The sequence below is a fragment of the Pristiophorus japonicus genome, chromosome 10 (genome assembly GCF_044704955.1).
Source record: "Pristiophorus japonicus isolate sPriJap1 chromosome 10, sPriJap1.hap1, whole genome shotgun sequence".
NCBI lineage: Eukaryota > Metazoa > Chordata > Chondrichthyes > Pristiophoridae > Pristiophorus > Pristiophorus japonicus.
In genome coordinates, this window is record NC_091986.1 from 200,328,767 (window position 1) to 200,343,497 (window position 14,731).

Consider the following 14,731-nt stretch of genomic DNA (forward strand, 5'->3'; position numbering starts at 1 on the left):
GGCCTTCGTGAATCCACCAGGACGATGGCACCTTGACTTGCATCACGACAAACATGACCAGCAATTTGACCACACCGGCCGAGCTGTCCATCGTCCAGCTGCCTCATCTCAGTAACAGCATGGGCTGGGCTTTGCAACCTGATTCCCAGCTCTCCGACATCACCAGTAATCCCGAGTGGCACCGAGGCGAAACAAAAGCCAGGCCGGAGAAGAAGGTCACAGTATCCCAGGTGACAGCTAAGCACCACCTTGGTCAAGTGGTCAGTGGGCAGGTCTGCGCCAAAGGCTAAAATGTACAACAGCCCGTCTGGTGAAGTGTTCGCTTACAAGTAATTAAGCACGAAGCATTCATGCCCATCGTACTTACAGTAAATGTGTGAGGAGATCAAAGGGGAAAGCTGGAAAAGTACATGATGGGGAAAGAAACAAGGTTACGCTGATAGGGTTAGTTGCATTGTCCGCATGTCAGACACGAGACTCCCAAAGCAAGCGCTCTACTCGGAACTCCTTCACGGCAAACAAGCCAAAGTTGGGCAGAGAAAACATTACAAGGACACCCTCAAAGCCTCCCTGATAAAATGCAACATCCCCACTGACACCTGGGAGTCCCTGGCCAAAGACCACCCTAAGTGGAGGAAGTGCATCCGGGAGGGCGCTGAGCACCTCGAGTCTCATTGCCGACAGCATGCAGAAATCAATCGCAGGCAGCAGAAAGAGCGTGCGGCTAATCTGTCCCACCCTTCCTTGCCCTCAACGGCTGTCTGTCCCACCTGTGACAGGGACTGGGGCTCTCGTATTGGTCTGTTCAGCCACCTCAAGACTCATTCTAAGAGTGGAAGCAAGTCTTCCTCGACTCCGAGGGACCGCCTATGATGATGATATTTGGGAGGAGGCTGGTGTGGAGCATAAACACCGCCATAGGCCAGTTGGGCTGAATGGCCTATTTCTGTGCTGTAATTTCTATATGATTCTATGAGTTTGGAATTGCTGCCGGTTGTTCATGACCCGTACTTCGGAAACCAGCAGTGCAAGGAGCCCCACCCGCCCCATGGTTAATGCTGCAGAGGCCAGGGATCTAACTTGAAATCTTCTGTTGTGCATGGTTTAGTACTACGCTAGGTGGTGGCACTGTCCACGTGGCAACTGAAGGAGAGCTGTTCTTCATTAGTTTTAAAATATGTTTATTTTCTCTTTCCAGAAAGTTTTAAATTATTTCAGTGGGTATATTACTTTGGATGTCTTAAAAAGAGACATTGAAGCTAATTTCAAAGCTTTAAAGTCTGGACTGGCTGTTGGAGAGGGGTCTGAGCAGGAGCCTGTCTTACCGCACCATTACATAAACTGGTGAGTAGCACTGGCAGCATCCGAGGGTTTTGACAGACAATGGGAGGGAATATTTGTTTCTGATGCATTCTGGAATGGTATTCAATGGGAAGCACTGAACAGTGTAATATTGAGGAGTCCATGAAACTGGTTAAGCTAAATCCTAGCACTTTTTTAAAAAGTGACATTTTAAAGCAAGTAATTAAAGGGGAGGCTTTATATGATATATTTACATTTTGTCGATTCAAAACAGCCATTTAAGCAGTCAACATTTCTCTCAACACTAATCTAGTTTCATAATTTTAAAGAGAAAAGGATTGTATTTTCTTCCACTTCTTCTCTGTTACCTCTCCTCCTGCCAAGACTGTGCCTTGTGTTAGGGTCTGGTTACATAGGCATCACATAAATGAAGCACAGGCGTCCTTCAGCTTTGTTTGTCTTTCATCGAGGTATAGAATAACAATTAAAGCAATTAAAATTCAAAGATTGACATTAAAGCCAGTTAAAGATCTACAGAGGTCACTGAAGCACCAAAAACATTTTTTATGCAACATAAGGATGTGTTTTCATTCATTTTAAGAAGAATGCCCTCCCTAAAGTTCTCCACCTCTCTACCTCTCTTTCCTCCTTTAAGACACTCCTTAAAACCTAGCTCTTTGACCAAGCGGTTACCTGCACTAATTTCTGCTTATCTGGCTCGGTGTCAAATTTATCTGTTTTGTCTTATAACACTGCTGTGAAGCGGGATGTTTTACTATGTAAAAGGTGCTATATAAATAAAAGTTGTTGTTTGTTAACCTTTTATCATTAATGGACACCCTCAAAGCCTCCTTGATAAGTACGATATCCCCACCGACACCTGGGAGTCCCTGGCCAAAGACCGCCCTAAGTGGAGGAAGTGCACCCGGGAGGGCGCTGAGCACCTCGAGTCTCATCGCCGAGAGCATGCAGAAATCAAGCGCAGGCAGCGGAAGGAGCGTACGGCAAACCTGTCCCATCCACCCTTTCCTTCAATGACTATCTGTCCCACCTGTGACAGACTGTAATTCCCATAATGGACTGTTCAGTCACCTAAGAACTCATTTTTAGAGTGGAAGCAAGTCTTCCTCGATTTCGAGGAACTGCCTATGATGATGATAATTAATGTTAGAATGCAGTATAACATGTTTGTCTGTTATCAGAAAAGCTGGGAGTAATTTGAATATATAGATCTCTCCAGCTCTTGACAGACTTAATAAAAAAGATTGCTTTGTAAATTTCCCACCTGAAAGGAGACACTCAGTTGGTGCTCATTTGAAATTAGCCTCAGGAGATGTGCTATGTCATGTTTCCTGAGGCAGGTAAGATTCATTTGGATGACCTATTCTATGGGCCTATATCTAACATGCTGGAAGTGAACTTTGAAAGGAGTTAGATGCCTCTTGGACCAAAATCAAAGGCTTGCTATTTGCTGGCCTTGCGTTCTAATCAACACTAAGTTTTTCCCTCTGGTTTGAGGACTTAGATTGGAATCTCGCACTGGGAGCCAGTCCCTGCAGAGATGACTAGCAGCCAGTTGGAACTGAATGCATGGAATATGTCTACCAAACGGGTCATCGTATGTGGCAGATCTGCCAAAGCAGCTTTAGACCAATTGGAAAAGGTCCTCCTGGGCAAGAGATGTTTCAGAATCTCTTAGTTAAAAGTCTTCAGAATGTCTTTTAGCAATCTCTCCAAACAGCTGATCTCAGTGAGTTCCAAGTCGATTTGAAAATGGAATTAATGCTGTGTGCTACCAGGGATTATGTTTAAAACTCAGTTAATGCTTGTTCACTTCTCCCTCTCCGCTAGTTTTCTCTCCTGACTATGGGGTGGCCTATCGGTGGAGCGCATTGTCAGCCCGCCCATTCTGGGGCGAAGAGGCCGGAGCCATTTTGAGGCCCGGGTCTCATTTAAATGGCACCAGTGAGCTGCGGGAGCCAAACAGGCATCCAGTATTTGCCCAAGTTGTGATTATTTGTCATTTAAGACTGGCGACTGGGTATCGGCAGGCTATTCGACTTTATAGGCATCACAGCCGTGACATGTGCCCAGCCCCAGTTTAAGGCCTCAAAATGGCTCCGACCTCTTTGCCCCAGAATGGGCAGGCTGATGGTGCGCTTCACCGATAGGCCACCCTATAGTCAGGAGGGAAAACTGGTGGAGAGGGTGAAGTGAACAAGCATTAACTAAGTTTTAAAAGAAAACCTGAGGTTGCTTTGGTTGAGATGAGGCAACTCGGCACAAGCTAAGGCTCAAACCTGGGATCTTCCTGATCTTTCTAGCTCCGTGCCGCAGCACAAAGTACGTTTACCCACTGAGGCATCAGGGAAATCCTTGGAGGAGGTAGAGTTTACAGCTTATGGGAGAATAATTATTGTTACTAAAGAAAGAATGATTTCAAAAATGTCACAGCGAATACTGAGCTAATCTTTTTCAAAATTGTTTTTCTTTTAGGATACTCTATCTTACTCGCAGTATCATTTCGATTGTGTCTACCCTTCCTGAAGAGCTCACGGAAGAACTGTCTTTGGCCATGTCTTTTGTTATGAATCTGAGATAATGCCCACGTGCACAAGCACACTTTAGGATGTGAAAGAACTGAAGAAATAGTATGTTTAATACTGCACTGAACATCCGTCCGAAACAGATCAACAGTTAGTTGTGCACTTTAAAAAAAACTTAACATCTCTCTTGTTTTCTTTCCTCTTCTGAAGGTGCTAACTCATGCTGGTTTAGATGCCTCTGTTACCTTACTCAAATATACATTCTTTGTGATTGAGTATAAATGTTGAATATCGCCAATCTATATGATGGTGGAGGGGGGGGTTCCTGCAGCTGAACTTGATTCTGTCCCCACACACACGCACACCCAGGCTCACACGCGCATAGACACACACACACACGCACTCACACTCTCACTCTCACACACGCACACGCGCACACTCACACACATGCGCGTGCCCACACTCACGAGCATGCCCACACTCTCACACGCGCTTGCCACCACACTCACACATGCGTGCCCACACTCACACACATGCGTGCCCACACACACACATGTGCGCGCGCGCCCACACACACACACGCGCGCGTGCGCCCCCCCCACACACACACACACACACACACACACACACACGTGCGCGCGCGCCCCCACACACACACACGCGCGCGCGCCCCCCACACACACACACACACACGCACGCGCGCCCCCACACACACGCACACGCGCGCCCACACTCGAGCGCCTTGGGACGTTTTACTACACTAAAGGTAATGTTCCCTCTTAAGCTGTGTGTGAGCACAGCCGCGCGGTAATCTGTGAGGTACCACGCAGGCTGCTCACAAGCTTTTCCATGGGATATACCGCACGTGCGCAGAAATTGAGGGAATGAAATAACCAGGGCACGTACAACAAAGCACAGCTTACCGGGAACATTGGTTGAAGGCGTTAACATGATTGCAAGTTGTTTATGTTGTTGTTGTCAACAGGAGTCACTGGATGGCAGTCAGGAGCAGGGATCCTGGTTGCTTTCCCTCCTGCCACTTCCTAGCCCAAGGACACTGGGAGCACCTTTAGCACTACCTTTTGGTACTCTGGCCGACATTAACTAATTCAGCAGTGTGGAGCCATTGGAGAAAAGTTTGAACATTATTATAGTTATCTAGCTACACAAATCTAATTAGTCTAGAACCAACTATTCGTAGACCAAATGGACATTATTTTAATGATTTAAACAAATGAAGTAAAATGATACATTTTAATGCTCAAATTTTTATTTGTTTGACATTTTCTCTGTTTTTCTCCATCGCTGCTTTCCATTTTGCTCCAGTATTGATCACCTTGTCTCAGAGAGACTCCTCTCGGGTGGGGCTTGGTGAACAAATAGGTTGACTGCTCCTCTACAATTTTCTAGGCCATGCTGTGATGATCAGCGGTGTGTGTTCTGCAAAACAAAATGGAGAGAAACATTATTTACATCTAGTTATTACCTCTGGTGTATGATACTCCACTTTGCTGAAGCATCCCAAGGCATGTCCAGACAAGACCTGACAAAAGTTAGTAAGCGCTTTGGGTGGATTTTAACATTGCTAGATGCTGTGACTTCAACTTTTAGCAGAATAGAATCATCGAAATTTGCAGCACAGGAGGCCATCGTGTCCGCGTCGGCCGAAAAAGAGCTATCCGGCCTAATCCCACTTTCCAGCTCTTGGTCCATAGCCCTGTATGTTACGGCACTTCAAGTGCACATCCAAGTACTTCTTAAATGTGATGAGGGTTTCTGCCTCTACCACCCTTTCAGGCAGTGAGTCCCAGACCCCCACCACCCTTTGAGTGAAAACAGTTCTCCACAATTCCCCTCTAATCCTTCTACCAATTACTTTAAATCTAGGCCACAGTAGAGTGAAACATCAGTAGTGTTAGGCTAGCAAGCTGTCAGTGGAGAACAAGTGCGACCTACTTGTTCATACAGAGGGTAAACTGTTGTCGGCATAGCAAACAATTTCTTGGCTTTATTTGTGGCAGCTGGGATCATTCCTGATCCTGATCTTGATCTGATTAAATAGCCAAATATGTTTTAACAATTTTTTTTAAATATGGAAAAAATACATAGCAAAGCAAAAATTGGTAACCAAATGCCTATGCAGTCACATATGACTTAAATTCTCCATCTGGGGTTCATTTGTAAGCAAATTAGTCAGCTAAGATGCTCCTTTCCTCTCTCCAATATTGTTTATATCCAATTTAATCACAACATGGGTTTGGATGAAGAAATGCCTTTAGCCAAATTGATCTCATCTTTCTAGGATATTTGCATACCATTATGGCATCTCGTCATTCCTTAAATGATTCCAGTCTCCTGGTCTCCCAACCTGCTGCAACTGTCGATAACCCTCTGCGTGTAAAAAAGGAAAACATCTCGATGTCTGTCATAACTATGCCTTCCAGAACCTGGGGAAGTCCAGATCCAGGGGACATAGTCTAAGGATAAGGGGTAGGCCATTTAGGACTGAGGTGAGGAGAAACTTCTTCACTCAGAGAGTTGTTAACCTGTGGAATTCTCTACCGCAGAGAGTTGTTGAGGCCAGTTCATTGGATATGTTCAAGAGAGAGTTAGATATGGCCCTTACGGCTAAAGGGATTAAGGGCTATGAAGAGAAAGCAGGAAAGGGTTACTGAGGGAATGATCAGCCATGATCTTATTGAATGGCGGTGCAGGCTCGAAGGGCCGAATGGCCTACTCCTGCACCTATTTGCTATGTTCCTATGAACCTGTGCTCTCTTGTTCTGCCCACCTTGTGTATCTGAAAATATAGCTTCTTGTTCATCTGTTAAGCCGTTAAGCATCTTCGATCCATCCGATGAGCACTAGGGTGTCGGCCTTGGCTCAGTGGGAACACACATGCCGCTGAGCCAGAAGGCTGAGTGGGTTCAAGCTCCAGTCTCCAGAGACTTGCGCACTAATCTAGGCGAGCACTTCAGGGCAGTCCTGAGGGAGTGCGGCATTGTCCAAAGTGCCGTCTTTTGGCTGAAATGTTAAACTATAGTGGACTTAAAAGAATCCACGGTGCTATTCAATGTAGAGCAGCGGAGTTCTCCTGATGTCCTGGTCGATATTTATCCCTCTGCCAACATTCACTAAAGCCGATTACCTGGTTGTGCATTTTATTGTTCTTTGTGGAATCCTTGCTGTATGCAGTTTGGTGGCCAGGTACCCTGACATTACGGCAGTGACTAAACTTCAGAAATACTTCACTCGTTGAGACCGTGATAGGTGCTTTCCGTTTGAGACATCTCTCACTGATGCTAAAGAGCCCCAGCATATTCCAACTTATATATAGCCTAGAGGGAAAGAAATACGTGAACACTGGGTATCTGAAATAAACAAAAAGCAATGCAGGCCGGTGACAATATGAAAGAGAAAGACAAGTTAGCTTTTGGTTGAGATTCCCGCTCAAAATGAATGTTTCCAAGCACAATTTAGAGGCTTACGATGATGGAAATTTAGATCTACTGGATTTTTGAGTATTTTCCTAAAAAAATTAGACATTAAATATACTCTATACTTTTGTTTTCACTTGATGTCAGTTTTCTGGCTGGTATGAGAAGATAAACAGAAATGCAGGGCCAAGTTTGCTCGTCCTTGCCTTTATTTCTGCTTTTTTGTTAAAGTCTGTATGTAAATTCTTTTCAAAGGATTAGGCATAACCATCAGAATTTCTACTTGCGCCAACATTTTCTAAAGGGAGATGTGTAGAGGCAAACACTGATGACATTCTAATTGGGAGAAAATTCTACCCAAAGGGTCGTATTTTCTTCTGTGTAATTTGTGGCAAAATTCGACATTGCAAGTAGAAAAGGGTGTAAAATCGGTAGAAAATGTTAATGGACTGTTTTCTTTTCACGTCTGGGGATGTTCTGAGGATTTCCACACCTCCAAAATTGGATTAACGAGCATTTTGATTAAGTTTCACAAAAAGGCCCTGTTAAAAGTCATCAGAGCTAAACTCACACAGCATTTTCCAGCTCCAGAATCGAGCATTATTTATTGCAAAGTAGACCTGCAGTTGGTTAATTTAATGGAAGAGAAGATTTCAGAGTAACAGTACAGCAGTAATAGAAGCGAACAGTGCACAGGATTTCTTTTCATCAGCGTACGGGCGTAGCAGGCATTGGTAGCAAGAGGAGGAGGTGCAGAACTGCAGGAGCCAGAGGAGATGAGCACCTTACACTATGCATTACCCCAGGCAGTTGGTGTCAGCTACCTGGGCATTGGTGGAGGACGAGGTAAATTAGGTGATACATTAAGTGTAGCATTAAAAACAAAAAGTTCCTAACATTCGTATTTCTTTACTAACAAAATAACTGATACTTAATCATGTTTTATTGCACTTGTAATATTAGTTATGTGGTACCTACTTTAAAAGTGGAACTTCCTATATAAAAGATAGGAAAATATACAATTTCAGCAAGTATTTTTTATTTATCTTGTGAATTGTCAAAGGTTTACAGTAGGACAATTGCTATTTTTTCAAGACTGTGAATAAAGATGTTTGTATATGGCGGGTCATTTTTTTTTGTTCCCGCGTCACTATTTTAGAAACATAGAAATTTACAGCACAGTAGGAGGTCATTTCAGCTCATCGTGTCTGCGCCGGCTGACAAAGAGCCACACGGCCCTCGTTCAGCAGCCCTGAAGGTTACATATAAACCTATGAACAATGAACAATGGCGGACAGATAAAGAGCATCCGGCCCAACCAGTCCTCCCCACACAACTGTGATACACCAGGTATCGCAACATTTTGCACTCTACCTCCTCCGGAGCCATGCGATCTTCTGGGAGAGACAAAAATCCCAGGCCAATTGGGGGAAAAAATCTGGGAAAATTCCTCTCTGACCAATCCAGGCGATCGAAACTAGTCCAGGAGATCACTCTGGCCATATTAGATTCTATGATGTACTTACCATCGTGCATGCGCCAGCCAACAAAGGGGTTATCTAGTCTAATCGCACTTACCAGCTCTAGGTCTATAATCCTGCAGGTTACGGCACTTCAAGTGCGCATCCAAGCACCTTTTAAATGTGGTGAATGTTTCTGCCTCCACCACCTTTCCAGACAGTGAGTTCCAGACCCCCACAACCCTCTACATGAAGAAGCTTCCCCTCAAATTCCCTCTAAGCCTTCCACCAACCACTTTAAACCTATGGCCCCTCATAATTGACCCCTCCACCAAGGGAAATAGGCCCTTGCTATCCACCATATCCAGGCCTCTCAAAATTTTATACAACTCAATGAGGTCTTCCCTCAGCCTCCTCTGTTCCAAGGAGAACAAATTCAGGCTATCCAATCTGTCATAGCTAAGATTCTTCATTCCAGGCAGCAACCTCGTAAATCTCTGCACTCCAGTGCAATCGCGTCCTTCCTATAATACAGCGACTAGAACTGCACGCAGTATTCCAGCTGTGGCCAAACCAGTTTATTATACAATTTAAGCGTAACCTCCCTGCTCTTGTATTCTATGCCTCGACCAATAAAGGCAAGCATTTCATATGCCTTCTTAATGACCAACTTTCAGGGATCTGTGGACAAGCACTCCAAGGTCCCTTTGTTTATAGAAAATATAGAAAATAGGTGCAGGAGTAGGCCATTCGGCCCTTCAAGCCTGCACCACCATTCAATATGATCGTGGCTGATCATGCACTTAAGTACCCCATTCCTGCTTTCCATACCACTTGATCCCTTTAGTCATAACGGCCACATCTAACTCCCTTTTGAATATATCTAACGAACTGGCCTCAACAACTTTCTGTGGTAGAGAATTCCACATGCTCACAACTCTGAAGAAGTTTCTCCTCATCTTGGTCCTAAATGGCTTACTCCTTATCCTTAGACTGTGACCCCTGGTTCTGGATTTCCACAACATCGGGAACATTCTTCCTGCATCTAACTTGTCCAATCCCATTAGAATTTTATGTTTCTATGAGATCCCCTCTCATTCTTCTAAATTGCATTGAATATAAGCCTAATCGATCCAGCCTTCATATGTCAGTCCTGTCATCCCGGGAATCAGTCTGGTGAATCTTCGCTGCACTCCCTCAATAGCAAGAATGTCCTTCCTCTGATTAGGAGACCAAAACTGTACACAATATTCAAGGTATGGCCTCACCAAGGCCCTGTACAACTGTAGTAAGATCTCCCTGCTCCTATACTCAAATCCTCTCGCTATGAAGGCCAACATGCCATTTGCCTTCACTGCCTGCTGTACCTGTATGCCAACTTTCAATGACTGATGAACCATGACACCCAGGTCTCGTTGCACCTCTCCTTTTACTAATCTGTCACCATTCAGATAATAATCTGCCTTCCTGTTTTTACCACCAAAGTGGATAACCTCACATTTATCTACATTATACCGCATCTGCCATGTATTTGCCCATTCAACCAACCTGTCCAAGTCACCCTGCAGACTCTTAGCGTCCTCCTCACAGCTCACACTGCCCCCCAGCTTAGTGCCATGTGCAAACTTGGAGATATTACATTCAATTCCTTCATCTAAATCATTAATGTATATTGTAAATAGCCAGGGTCCCAACACTGAACCTTGTGGCACCGCACTAGTCACTGCCTGCCATTTTGAAAAGGACCCGTTTATTCCTAATCTTTGCTTCCTGTCTGTCAACCAGTTCTCTATCCACATCAGTACATTACCCCCAATACCATGTGCTTTAATGTTGCACATTAATCTCTTGTGTGAGACCTTGTCAAAAGCCTTTTGAAAGTCTAAATACACCACATCCACTGGTTCCCCCTTGTCCACTCTACTAGTTACATCCTCAAAAAATTCTAGAAGATTTGTCAAGCATGATTTCCCTTTCATAAATCCATGTTGACTTGGACTGATCCTGTCACTGCTTTCCAAATGCACTGCTATTACATCTTTAATAATTGTTTCCAACATTTTCCCCACCACCGATGTCAGGCTAACCAGTCTATAATTTCCTGTTTTCTCTCCCTTTTTTAAAAAGTGGAATTACTTTAGCTACCTTCCAGTCCATGGGAACTGATCCAGAGTTTATAGAATGTTGGAAAATGACCACCAATGCATCCACTATTTCTAGGGCCACTTCCTTAAGTACTCTGGGATGCAGACTATCAAGCCTTGGGGATTTATCGGCCTTCAATCCCATCAATTTTCCTCACACAATTTGCTGACTAATAAGGATTTCCTTAAGTTCTTCCTTCTCACTAGACCCTCAGTCCCCTAGCATTTCTGGAAGGTTATTTGTGTCTTCCTTAGTGAAGACAGAACCAAAGTATTTGTTAAATTCGTCTGCCATTTTTTTGTTCCCCATTATAAATTTGCTTGATTCTGACTGTAAGGGACTCACATTTGTCTTCACTAATCTTTTTCTCTTCACGTATCTGTAGAAGCTTTTGCAGTCAGTTTTTATGTTCTCTGCAAGCTTACTCTCATATTCTATTTTCCCCCTCCTAATTAAACCCTTTGTTCTCCTCTGCTGAGTTCTAAACTTCTCCCAGTCCTCAGGTTTGCTGCTTTTTTTGGCCCAGTACTGAGCCCTGCAGAACCCCACTGGAAACATCCAGTCACAAAAGCATCCATCAACCATTACCCTTTGCTTCCTACGTCTAAGCCAATTTTGGATCTAACTTGCCAATTTGCCCTGGATCCCATGGACTTTTACCTTTGTGACCAGTCTGCCATTTGGGACTTTATCAAAAGCTATGCTAAAGTCCATAACACACTACATCGTACGCACTACCCTCATCAACCCTCCTGATTACCTCCTCGAAAAATTCAATCAGGTTAGTCAAACACGATCTTCCCTTAACAAATCTGTGCTGACTGTCCTTGATTAATCCTTGCCTTTCTAAATGTAGATTTATTCTGTTCTTCAGGATTTTTCCAATAATTTTCCCACCACTGAGGTTAGGCTGACAGGCCTGTAATTACGTGGCCTATCCCTTTCTCCCTTGAACAAATACTTTGGTTCTGTCTACACAAAGGAAGACACAAATAACCTTCCAGAAATACTAGGGGACCGAGGGTCTCGTGAGAAGGAGGAACTGAAGGAAATCCTTATTAAGCAGGAAATTGTGCTCGGGAAATTGATGGGATTGAAGGCTGATAAATCCCCAGGGCCTGATAGTCTGCATCCCAGAGTACTTAAGGAAGTGGCCCTAGAAATAGTGGATGCATTGGTGATCATTTTCCAACAGTCTATCAACTCTGGATCAGTCCCTATGGGCTGGAGGGTAGCTAATGTAACACCACTTTTTAAGAAAGGAGGGAGAGAGAAAACCAGTAATTATAGACCGGTTAGCCTGACATCAGTAGTGGGGAAAATGTTGGAATCAATTATTAAAGATGAAATAGCAGCGTATTTGAAAAGCAGTGACAGGATCGATCCAAGTCAGCAAGGATTTATGAAAGGGAAATCATGCTTGACAAATCTTCTAGAATTTTTTGAGGATGTAACTAGAAGAGTGGACAAGGGAGAACCAGTGAATGTGGAGTATATGGACTTTCAAAAGGCTTTTGACAAGGTCCCACACAAGAGATTTGTGTGCAAAATTAAAGCACACAGTATTGGGGGTAATGTACTGATGTGGATAGAGAACTGGTTGGCAGACAGGAAGCAGAGAGTTGGGATAAATGGGTCCTTTTCAGAATAGCATGCAGTGACTAGTGGGGTGCCGCAGGGCTCAGTGCTGGGACTCCAGCTATTTACGATATACATCAATGATTTAGATGAAGGAATTGAGTGTAATATCTCCATGTTTGCAGATGACACTAAGCTGGTTGGTGGTGTGAGCTGTGAGGAGGACGCTAAGAGGCTGCAGGGTGACTTGGACAGGTTAGGTGAGTGGGCAAACGCATGGCAGATGCAGTATAATGTCGATAAATGTGAGGTTATTCACTTTGGGGGCAAAAACACGAAGGCAGAATATTATCTGAATGGCGGCAGATTAGGAAAAGGGGAGGTGCAACGAGACCTGGGTGTCATGGCACATCAGTCATTGAAAGTTGGCATGCAGGTACAGCAGGTGGTGAAGAAGGCAAATGGGATGTTGGCCTTCATAGCTAGGGGATTTGAGTATAGGAGCAGGGAGGTCTTGCTGCAGTTGTACAGGGCCTTGGTGAGGCCTCACTTGGAATATTGTGTTCAGTTTTGTTCTCCTAATCTGAGGAAGGACATTCTTGCTATTGAGGGAGTACAGCGAAGGTTCACCAGACTGATTCCCGGGATGGCAGGACTGACATATGAGGAGAGACTGGATCGACTGGGCCTGTATTCACATGAGTTTAGAAGGATGAGAGGGGATCTCATAGAAACATATAAAATTCTGATGGGACTGGACAGGTTAGATGCAGGAAGAACGTTCCCGATGTTGGGGAAGTGCAGAACCAGGGGACATGGTCTGAGGATAAGGGGTAAGCCATTTAGTACTGAGATGAGAAGAAATTTCTTCACTCAGAGAGTTGTTAACCTGTGGAATTCCCTACCGCAGAGAGTTGTTGATGCCAATTCATTGGATATATTCAAGAGGGAGTTAAATGTGGCCTTACGGCTAGAGGGATCAAGGGGTATGGAGAGAAAGCAGGAAGGTGGTACTGAGATGAATGATCGGCCATGATCTTATTGAATGCTGGTGCAGGCTCGAAGGGCCGAATTGCCTACTCCTGCACCTATTTTCTATGTTTCTATGTTTCTATGTTTCTTAAACCACATTAACAGTTCTCCAGTCCTCCGGCACCATTTCTGAATCCAAAGAGGACTGGAAAATATTGGTCAAAGCCTCTGCTATTTCCTCTCTTGCTTTGCTCAACAGCCTGGGATGCATTTCATCCGGACCTGGGAACTTATCCACTTTCAAAACTGCCAAACCCCCCAAATACCTTCTCTCACACTATGTCTATTTCATCCAGAATTTCCTACTCCTCCTTGATAGCAGTATCTGCATTGCCCCTTTCCTTTGTGAAAACAGACACAAAGTATTTATTAAGAAGCATCGCCACATCTTCCGCCTCCACATAGATTACCCTCATGGTCTCTAATAGACCCTGCCCTTTCTTTAGTTATCCTCTTGCTCTTAATATATTTATAGAACATCTTTGGGGTTTCCTTGATTTTACTTGCCAAGAATTTTTCATGCTCTCAGCATTCCTAGTATCCTTTTTAATTTCACCTCTGAACTTCCTATATTCCTCCAGAGATTCTACAGTATTTAGCCATTGGTATATGACATAAGTGTCCCTTTTTTTCTTTATCCTCCCCGTAAGTCCCTCGACATCCAGGGGGCTGTAGAATTATTATTCCCACCCTTTTTCTTTAAGGGCACATGTTTGTCCTGAGCCCTCTGGATCTCCTCCTTGAATGACTCCCACGGTTCCGACAATGATTTACCTACAAGTAGTTGTTGCCAGTCCACTGTGGCCAAATCACTGCTCAACTTCGCAAAGTTAGCTTTTCCCCAATTTGGGACTGTTATTCCTGGTCTATCCTTGTCCTTATCCATAACTACCTTGTATCTGACCGAATTATGGTCACTGGCACCCAAGTGCTCTCCCACTGATACCCCTTCCACCTGCCCAGCTTCATTCTCCAAAACGAAATCCAGAACCGCACCCTCCCACGTTGGGCTTGTTACATACCGACTAAAAAAGTTCTCGAGCACAAAGCATGGAAAGGGACTGAGAATAGGTCTTTCAGCCTTCTTTGTTCACAATAATTGTGGGCAATGCTCAATAATGGTACTCTTGCTTCTGAGTCAGAAGGTTGTGGGTTCGAGTCCCACTCCAGAGACACTCTAGGCTGACACTCCAGTGCAGTACTGAGAGAGTGCTGTACTTTTGGAGGTACC

At 44.3% G+C, this 14,731-nt stretch overlaps 1 protein-coding gene across 2 annotated transcripts in view; it reads left to right on the top strand.

Annotated features, from left to right (window-relative positions):
• The window catches only part of LOC139275267 (uncharacterized), a 34,007-nt gene extending 25,629 nt beyond the window's left edge, over positions 1-8,378 (top strand). Inside the window, exons 7-8 of one of the 2 annotated variants that reach the window (XM_070892497.1) lie at positions 1,199-1,344; positions 3,799-8,378. In XM_070892497.1, coding sequence (XP_070748598.1) covers positions 1,199-1,344; positions 3,799-3,904 — 252 coding nt within the window. In that variant the 3' untranslated portion in view covers positions 3,905-8,378. Of the gene's footprint in view, positions 1-1,198; positions 1,345-3,798 lie in introns of those variants that run through there. The other variant, XR_011595703.1, reaches the window with a different exon arrangement.
• The last annotated feature ends 6,353 nt before the right edge of the window (positions 8,379-14,731 follow it).